At 44.9% G+C, this 10407-nt stretch overlaps 1 protein-coding gene across 1 annotated transcript in view; it reads right to left on the bottom strand.

The window, feature by feature from the left end:
• Positions 1–9067: 9067 nt before the first annotated feature.
• LOC144762465 (uncharacterized) overlaps positions 9068–10407 on the bottom strand; it is a 57594-nt gene continuing 56254 nt past the window's right edge. The window contains exon 3 of the mRNA XM_078647676.1: positions 9068–10071. Within this exon, the coding sequence (XP_078503802.1) occupies positions 9470–10071 (602 nt within the window). The 3' untranslated portion in view covers positions 9068–9469. The remainder of the gene's footprint in view (positions 10072–10407) is intronic.

Genomic DNA, 10407 nt, shown 5'->3' with positions numbered 1-10407 from the left:
GAGAGGGAGAGGGAAGTGAGGGAAAAGGAGAGAGGTAGACGGAGAGTGAGAGAGTGAGGGGAGGGAGGGAGAGGGAGGACGAGAGGGAAGGAGGGAGAGCAGGGGAGATAGAAGGCAGAAACTGACTGCCTGAGAAACAGACACAAAGAAGGAGTAAGAGAGAAAGGATGGCAGGCTTTGAGGAAGAAGAGTGCCGCAGACAGAGATCATGCGGTGAGAAACAGGAGGGGATATGAAAGATATGGAGGGGATATGGGCAGATATGGAAGATGACGATCCACCGAGCAGGTCAAGCCGCGGAGAGGCACAGGCATAGAACAGGCAGAGCACGGGGAGAGGAGGGTCACAGAGAGACTGAAGGGCAGTGGCAGCTAGATTGTAGGTGCTATGAAAGAAGGAGATAGTGAGTCTGAAAAAGGTACGAGTGGGCCAGAGAGATTGCGAGAGAGAAAGACGAGAGCAGACAATATGAATGAAAGGGAGAGAAACAGTAAGACAAACTGGAGGGAGACAACGAGAAGTGGTGGAAAAATGAATGCATGTGGCTAGCAAATGAGGGACTGGGAAGTGCATGATACAGACGAGTGTACAATAGGATTCAGCCATACTAAGACATTGCCTGAGACTTATTTCCCACGGTCTGCAACTCTTTGGAGAAACTGCAGAAATCCAAGACGGGTGCAAAGACAGTGCATATGGCCACACGAGTACTGTAACATGTTAACATGAATTTGAATGCACATTTATATGTGTCATCCATAAACATGTTGTCACATTGCAATCTATTCTGGTTTGGCCCTTAGCATCAGAGGTTTATTTCAATCCATCCCCCAGACAACGCACACTTATTGACAGCACGGGAACAAACTGTAAACAATAAATAAACTGTAAAAATAAATAATCTGGAAAAGATGAAAGTCCGTCTAGCACGGGAACAAACGGTAAAAAAAATTAATCTGGAAAAGGTGAAAGTCCGTCTATCAGAATACAAATCTGGTGCATCTACTACCAGTAAAAATACTGTAAAACAAACGCTTAGGCAAACAACTACAATGTGTGCCATAACCACACGTATACATTAAGGTCTGCCACCCTTGTTATTACTGAAATAAGATTTTGGAACTATTCTGCATGAAAAAAATAAGCTCATCAACAACTATGTAGAGAGACGTGCCTCCTATGGGAAGAAAGTTGTTTGCAGTTTAAATCAAAAAAGTTGTTTGTTTTGTTGTTTGCAGTTTAAATAAAAACAATCTGTGAGGTTCTCAGAATTGTATCTTGAAGTCTGTTATGAAGCTCTGTTGTTATACTGAATAAGCAGCTACCTAGTATGTTATATGACAGCTCTTTAATAATGTAATACCTGCACTTTCACAATTGCTTTATTAACCTTCCTGCTTTCTCAAATTTGCTTGGAAATGCTTCATTTTTCCACTATTTCTTCAAAATTTTCTCGGGGGGAAATCCCCTCGAACCCTCCTTGGGGGGGTTCGGGATCGCTCGCTACGGTGCTGTATGATTATCAGTTTCCGCCTCACCACTTTCAAATGTCACCAACCGCCACTGAGCCTAACTCTTAAAACAAAGACATTATTCTAGCTAACAAGGATCATTTCTCCACCTGCAACAGAAACGTGAGGAAGAACAAATCCAACATGCACATGAAATTCACTAGTAAATCTAAAATGAGAGCTTCCAGGGGAAAAATACAATTCAAGTCTACAGAAATCGGTCAACATAAGAAACAGCAGAAGACCTCATGAAATTACACATATACATTACTGAGCACATCTAAATGAACAAGTTACATAGGGACATCAATTATGGGAGTATTTGTCAGTGACTTGTACAAATTCTACATGTTAATATTTTCAACTAACCACATGTAGTTGCAATGTTGATTTTTTCACGTTTACAATGAAAATATCCCTAACTCGTTCACCTTTCACGTTGTTACAGTTCATATTCTAATGGCCTAAGTTAATACAAAAAAGGATCATATGTAGGTGCAGACTACCCATGATTATAATGCACCCCTACAAATAAGAGCAACATTTGCACACTAACACTACGAAAGTTTCTTTCCGCCCAGAGCGCTGTCCCGCTTAAATCAATTTAGAAGTTCTCCTAAGAAAGCATTGAAGATGATTTCTTGAATACACATAACTGAAAGAAAGAAAGCATGAAAGCGCCAAAATATTAAAGGGGAGCGTTTGTTTTAGGTGAGCGTTTCTTTTTAAAGACAAAATATGCCTAACATGGAATCTGAGGTTTAAAGTTTATTGCACAGTTAATTAAAACCAATGTACAGTAACACAATAAGAAAATTAAAAATGCAGCATAAAAAGACATGCGTTTAAGACCAAGCTATACAATAGCGAAATAAGAATAAACAGTTCAACATTAAAACAAACTTTGTTTGTAGGCCGGATATATTGGACCATGCTATACTTCCCATCCGTTATCTAGGCCTACAGGTCCATTCATATTTTACATAAAATTTTGTGGCTTAAATGATTTCCACAATCGAATTGATGTTCTAATTTATTAAGTTCTCATTGGTCAGTTCTTGGTAGTTTTTTTCCACTGGTTTTAAAAATTTCACAAAGCTGCAGCTCAGCTGAGGGTCCTGTGCTGAGAAGCAGGTTAGCACTGTGCTCCTTCGTGTGCGTACCCCATGTAGAATAAAATGGCGTTTCAGCAGGAACTTCCTTTCTTCTTGCAATTCCTCACACGAGCATAACAGGTGCAGCATGTCTTCTGCCCCGTTGCCACATAGCCGACATAGTGTTCCTGCTTTCGATCTCAGCCAGTGAGGAAGGTGCTGAATGCATGGTAGCAGGCCCAGTCTATATCTTAAGAAAGTCAATTTGTTTTTTTTTGCATAACCCAGACCAAAATAAGGCTGGGAGACTTGTGTCTGATATGTGTTTACTACCATCCATGCGTGAGATCTTTTTGATAGGATGGCTTTGTCCTGGACCCACGACTGTAGCTTGATCGATTTCTTTACCAGCTTGTTAAGTGTTTTATGATCTGCAGGGGATGCCCAGAGCTCTGCCAGCCCGGTGTCCTCTAAGCTTTTTGCCAGCTATTTTGCTGCTGGTGAGTTTTGGGACTGCTCTAACTCCTTCCATAAATATTCATTCAGGGTTCCTGCGGTAGTTTTTCTCACTTTGTCCCATGTGCAGATGTATGCCCCCTGTCGTGCCAAAAGCTGACACCGAATTCCAAATTCCAGTCTGATCTGAGCTGGGGAGGATTGCTTTGGGAGGCTGAAGATGATTCTATATGCCGTCACGATCGTATTGTCAAGTATTGTGGCATCTCTGCCACGGTGAGCCTCACTCCCATAAGTTAGTGTTGGTAACAGTTTGGCACGTATGACATGTAATAAAGGAGTCAGAGAAGGGCCGGAAAGGTTGTTTAATGATTTTAATGCAATTGCCAGAGCTAGGCCTTTACCTCTTATACTAGCCCTTTGTGCGCTGAATTGGCCACCACTATCTATCTTCACACCTAGGTATTTGTACGACAAGGTGTCTTTGATACGGGTGTTATTCCAGAACCACGAGAAAGCTTTGTTCTTTTTTTTCTTACTGATTGTCATTGTTTGTGTTTTCTCGAGGTTCGCTGTTAAGTCATTTGACTCGGAATATCTCTGGGTCGTATTTAAGAGGTTTTGGAGTCCTACTCTTGTATAGCTTATTAGCACCAGGTTGTCTGCATATAAGAGGCATGGTAGATTGAGGCCTCCTAATTTTGGCGAGTGTGAATTACAGTTGTTTAATAGGGGCACCAGATCCCCCAGGTAGAGGTTAAACAATGTGGGGGCCAATACACAGCCCTGCTTAAGGCCGTTGTTGGTTTGTATCCGCCTTGACAGCATTGAGCCGTCCCCCAACTTAATCTGAATCCAGGTGTCTGTATGTAGGTTTATTAGCAGCTCCAACAAAACTTTTGGGATGCCCCAGCCATTTAGTTTTTTCCATAATTGATTGCGGTTGATGTTGTCGAATGCCGCTTTGTAATCAATGTAGCAGAGGTGTAGGGGCAATTTTTTCGTCTCTGCCTTGTCTATGAGGATGCCCATAGTCAATATGTTTGTTGTTGTTCCCACTGCTTTGGCGAAGCCTGTTTGGTTGACCGGTATAAGAGATTTCCTCGTGGTCCATGCCTGTAGTTCTTCCAGTAGGAGCCCTGCAAAGTACTTTGCGTCGTTATCGATTAAGGCAACTAGCCGGTAGTTTTGAGGGAGACCCCTGTCCCCTGCTTTATATATGGGGGCAATGATGGAGCCCTTCCAAGAGTCTGGCAAGATGTTAGTATGCCTGATCTCCCAAAAAAGGGGTTCAAATGCCGCTGCCCAATAGTCCAAATCTTGTTTGAAGAGGACGGGCGGGATCCCATTTGGACCCGGCGCACCTTCCCTTCTTCCTTTCTTTATTTGCCGTTTGATTTTGTGTTGCAGTGATATATGATCTGTGTCACCCACCGTGTCCTGATTGATTGGGGACCATTGTAGCGTGTAACCAACATCCTGGGCTTGTCCAAAAATAGGTTCGCTCATGTTCTTATTAGCCGACAGGTCTCGATTAAAATGGCTATCAAGATAAGCTGCCCAGTTTGCCTCTGTGATATTTGATGTGATCTCCGTTTTTGCAGGGTGCATTAATGAATTTATTGTTTTCCAGAACCTTGCTCCGTCGTTCTTTTTTATGTCCTCATGAAGTGTTGCCCATAGTTGTTCCTCTATAGTTCTGTTTGCTTTCCACTTTAGTTTTCTTAACGAAGCTTTTAATTTAGTAAGTTGTTCCGACTTCACTTTGTTGTTGTGATCCAGCTGTACTGCTCTCATTAAGTTAGAGATTGAGTTTTTCATTTCTTTAATTTTCCCTCTATATGCTCGAGGAAGGATACCCAGCTTATTCATCCTTGTGCGCATTTTGGGCTTTGTTGCATTGTGCCCCAGGGCAGTAGTAAACTGCACCCATTTCGCTACTTCATTGGGGCCTGTGAGCTCCATGTAATGTTGTTTTGCCAGTCCTATCAAGATTTCTCCCGTTGCAGTCGAATACTTAATTTTTTTGAAGTTTACAGTATAGATGGACTCTTTAGGAGCCGTCGAACGCTCGTAAGTTGGTTTAGCGAGATCCATGGTGATTTCCTGAGGGCAGTGGTCGCTATCTGTTTGGTTCCCTATCCTATATGATTTTATATGTTGGAAAACTGGAAGGGATATGAAGGTATAGTCTATTGTGCTGTTCGATTTTCTTGAATGAAAAGTTGAGGCTGGCGGATTATCCCCTGCGAACCTGCCGTTTAATGCCCTGATATTAAAAATTTCTAGTGCCTCGAGTACCGTTTTTCCCAGTTTTGATTTTTGGGCTGTTTGTGGCATTCCTTGTAGTGGTAGGGCCCAAGATGTGTTTTGTGCCATAATTCCCTCCTCTTGTGTTGTTCCCATAAGATTGAGGTTGAAATCCCCAGTGAGAACTAGGTTCGTAGTTTTTCCCCCAGTGATGCATCTTCTATGAAGGCATATAAATCCTCCGCTGCTTTTTTCTTTCCTTTGGGATGAATATAAGCATTGACCAGGGTGCAGTTGTTAATTGCGTTGCCTGAGCCTGTTGTCAGAGTCAGGTTAACTGCGAGTGCAGCTGTCACCGAGGGCCCGGTTTCTTTTACCATCACAAAGCTAGTTGTAGCCACATATATTGCCAAACCTCCTCTTAAGTGCCCATACTTGGCTAAGCTCTTGGCGCCGGAAAAAAAGCGTAGGTACCCCTGAAGGTGCGGGGGCTCAGCAAGCCAAGTTTCTTGTAGCGCAATTAGGTCAAAGGATCGAATGTAGTCTATGAAATCCAAATCCAGCATTTTGGATGCTTGGCCATTTATATTCCAGGAGCATATACACAATTGATTCTGTGGGTGCTCCGTTGTTGTCCGCACCGCATGTCAGTTGCTGTTTGTTATGGTTCTCACGAACCGTCTTTGCTCCTGCCACCCGTTTGGAGCTTGTCTTCCGTGTTGTTCACCGAGAGCAAGTTCGATGAACCCATTACTGCCAATACAGCTTGGCCCGGCCGCGCCCCTAAGGACCGAGATGTTACTGCCTTCTGCGTGCTCCCTCGAGATTAGGCTTCTCTCAGAGCACAGGACGTCCGGATATCCTGGCTTTGTGAAAGGCTTCGTCGTAATGCCCCATTTTTTTAAGGTCTCGGATTCCATAAGGATCTTTTGTGCCAGGTCAGCCGAAGCCCAAATCGCCTTCCTCGCCTCTTTTCCTGTGCCTTCCACCGCTATAAATTCAATAGACTTCAGGTCAGAGCTTGCCACGGATGACAGTGTGGGGATGTGGGCCAGTAATCGCAAGATATTGCCTCTACTGAGGATATCGTGGCTTCCTTTGGATGTAAAGTCTGGGGTGAACCATGTGGCATCCGAATCTTTCCCTTGGTTGCTTGTGCCCCCAGATGTAAAGTCTGGGGTGAGCCATGTGGCATCCGAATCTTTTCCTTGGTTGCTTCCGCCCCCAGATACGTTGTCCGTATTTAGTATTGGTGTCCGCTTCGCACCACTTGTTGTGTTTGCTAATGCTCGATAGCCCTCTCAGTTGCGCTCCCATGCTGAGGTTTGATACCTTGCACCTACGATTAAACCAGAGGTTACGCAGCGTGAATGCTGCGTATTTGAAATCAGGGCTACAGGAGCAGTTGTTATCACAGTCTGGCCTGCCTGTAGATGAGTTGACACGGTCGCTTTAGTGATGGTTAGTATTTGTTGTTCAGTGAGTCCTACATCTTGTCTTCCTGTATTATCTCCCCTTGGGCTTGTAAAGGCTTTTGGGTTTCCCATGGATTCTATACGAGGCTGGATACTATGTGTTTGCAAATTCCGTGATTCAGTGTCAACCGGTGGAGTGATGGACCCACAGTGTTGACATAAAGCAACTTGATTACTTGGTGGATCAGCTGCTGGTATCCCTGAGCTTGTGTTTATTAGTTGGGCGTTATCCTCAGGTGTGCCACTCATTTCGTCGTGATCACGATTTGGAGTTGTTGCTTCCGCCAGATTGCTCGTGCTTTGTTCTGCAGGGTTAATTTGCCCAAAGAGTTGCATAAAGCCTTCACGTGTCGAGCAAGGCTTGTATTTCCTCCCTTTACGTTTTTTCGCACACCTCTGTTTGGCTTTTAATTTCAGGTTTATGTCAGCATCGGCACCCACTGCAGGAGTTTTTATTGACTCCATTCTATTCTCCCCTGTGTCCTGGGTTGTCTCTTTCTTCCTGAGGTGATCCTGGGCGCCAGTCATCGATGTTTTGCCATGCCGTTCGACAACTGTATCCTTGTTGAGTGCGATGTCTGCTTCAGCCGCCTCTGCTTTTGCAGTGGTCACTTTATCCGAAATCATTCGCTTTAGGGCACCCCTGTGCGTCGAAGCTGATCTTCTGACTGTGTTCGGCAGATCGTTTGAGCAGACCGCATAAGTCCGTCATTAATGTCGGCAGGGTGGCCAGCTTGTAGATGATTGGGCCACAATCACACTCGATACCGTTTCTCCTTTTGGTATCCTCAAGTTGGTCGAATTTACTCTGGAGAAGCGAGTTCAGCGTGCCCAGCTTTCCATCTATTGCAACTACGAATACAGCCAGCGTGTCCAATAACGTTAGTTGGGTGTCCATTTTCTCTGAATGGTAGTGTACTGCATCCACCAGAAGTTGTACTGTGTTGAGGAGACTGGGCCATACGCTTTCTTGGCTGGCTTGTGCTGGAGTTGCATCCTGGTTTCCATGACTCTTTAGGCCCCGCTTCTTGGGACACGTGTGGATCTTTGTGGGGTTGCGCTATTACTGGCCTGCCCATTCCTGCTATATTTGTCTGCATGCAGGCCGTTCTACTTTTTGATGTCTCACTGGCCGTCCTGCTTATACTCTGATCTTTAGGGTAAGCCATTATAAGTTCCTCCCACTCCTCTTTCCTTAGGCAAGAAGAGATTTCAATCACCTCTGGGGTGAGATTCTTCTGGATTGTGTCTTTGTTCCGCGTCCCTTCTGACGCCTTGGGTGCTAGTGTGGGTTCGTTGTTTGTGATGTCCAAGACTGCTAATGAGGAATCCGTTTCTGTTGGCCGCGCTAGTGCGATAGCAGTTTCTTCTTTCCTCTTACACTCTCCGTTATCGCATATGCCTCCGTGGCCAAAATCGTTGCTCGAACTGGCACTCTCGATGTTGCTGTTGATATTGATGTTAAAGATATACTCCTCCAGTTTTGATGGCGACATGTCCTTGGCTTCATTTGGCCAGTGTACTTGGATTAAGTTGGCGTCTATGGTCGTTTTCCGTCCTGCTGGAGTACCTGCCATTTCGGGCTTTTGCCCTGGTTGGATGTCATTGCGCTGAGGTGTTGATGTATTTTGGGGCGATGTTATAGATGTTATGTTTTTGTCTCCTTTACTATTGCCAATCCTACTGCTGTTGCCGTCGTCCAGTCGGGGCTGCTTGTCACTGGGCTGGTGATGCAGGGTTAGTTGGAGTGGTTCAAGAGGCGATTGAAGGCCTGATACTTTGTTGATCTGTGAGAATAAAGCGTCCCCTGGGTTCTTTAAAAAGCAGAATTTTGTGTAGATTTTTGGCTGTGCCAAAGTTTTATTCATTTTAGTACTCCCTTTTTTGTTAGTCGCATCGCTTGTTAGTTTGTTCATGGCAGATTGGTTCTGTATTGCCTCAGCCTCAGTTAAGTCCGTTAAGTCGATTATGTCCAGTGCTGGGCTCTTCGCTATAGACTTAGATGTATCTGTTTGGACCCCTTTTTCCCCCTTAGATCGCTTAGGATTTTGTTTCCGCTTATTTTGCCCTCCCTTGTTTGGGAGAGAGGGCGAGGGGTGGGAGAAAAGTAGACCAAAAGTTGTTTGTGTGTGTAAAAGGCCGCTTTATTAAGACACAGGTGCACATTACAAACACAAACCTTGGCAACGCCTTACAAAACTAAACCTCACTAAATAATTAAATAACTACAAATTCAGCCCCCCGGACCCTCCCCCACCCCTAAAACATTTGAGCCCTCCCGCTCCCAACAATACATCAATAAAAATATAACAGCATTATAACATTACGTCATCAATAAAATTACATCATCAATAAAACATTTCGTCATTAAACAAACATACGTCATCGTTAAAACTTTATTCGTCCAACCACAATTACAATAACAACGGTCAGGTCCTCCATAACCATAAACCCTGCCTGACCCTGCACTCCTGCAGATACCCCCCCCTCACAAAACTGAACGGTCAAACCATGACCAACATACCCCAGCACTTGTCAAAGAAATACTTGAACTAATACTCAACCAGCAATCTGCCTAAAAACCGTAATGATACCCAAAAACACCGCCACCCAGAAAGGTAGGCGGGGGAAGCAACGCCTCCCTTTCTGCCCCCCCACCGCAAAGCGAAAGACAACCAGAAAATCAACGCTGCATGGCCAAAGCCCGGGCTAAAACCTCACGAATCTCCAACAAGTAAAGTTCCATGCCCACCCGGGACAGATGAACTCCATCATCCCTAAAGAACTCAACAGCCTCAAACTTAATGTCCCTGTGTGAAATCCTACTGAAACCAAGGCTCCTACAGCAACGAGACACCTCCGAATTCACTTTCTTCCTAGCCCGATCGACAGCCCTGGGATTCACCGCTCCCCTCCATATCCTGCGAGGAATCAACTCTGTCCAAAAAACGTGACACCCAGCCCATCGTTCCTTAATGAGGCCTAAATCTCGTTTCATAGCTCGCAGCAAGACTACACCTTTCGTTGCACATAGGTCATTTTCTCCCAAATGAATAACTAAAATATCCGGGCAGACACCGCCCACCATGTTGTTGTTCAAACAAGGGATCAACTCTCTCCAGAGCATCCCACCTTTACCCTTCCAAAGAACGTTAAACATTCGATCATTGAAACCAAGTAGATCTCCAAAGTAACTCCTCGCCGCCTGGACTCTGGCCCACTTGACAAATGAATGCCCCACTATCCAGACCGTTACCACCGAGGAGCGAGGTCCAGCAACGGATCCTGAAAAAGAAAAAAGAGTTAAAATCCTGTGAAGGAGGATGACGCATGCGCCTCCTCCGCCGAGCTCCTCACGTAACGCTGGAAACAGTTAGAAGACCAGCGCCCCAATCGCTTAATATCCCTTTCAGACCAATTCCTGTGAAAAGCTTCAGTGGCAGCACCTATTCTGAAAGAGTGAGTCCCATAAATATTGCCATCGAGACCTATGTGCTGTAGCGCTTTGCGCAAAACCATACGTAATTGATAAGGTGTTACAGGGGTGCCAGTGATATGTTGGAAAACCAGGACTTCATCGCCACCCCCACACAAGGAACGCCAGCGCCGCGCAAGCAGTAG

The sequence above is a fragment of the Lissotriton helveticus genome, chromosome 6 (genome assembly GCF_964261635.1).
Source record: "Lissotriton helveticus chromosome 6, aLisHel1.1, whole genome shotgun sequence".
NCBI lineage: Eukaryota > Metazoa > Chordata > Amphibia > Caudata > Salamandridae > Lissotriton > Lissotriton helveticus.
Note: the sequence above shows the minus strand (reverse complement) of the source record. Positions and strands in the feature narration are given on the sequence as shown.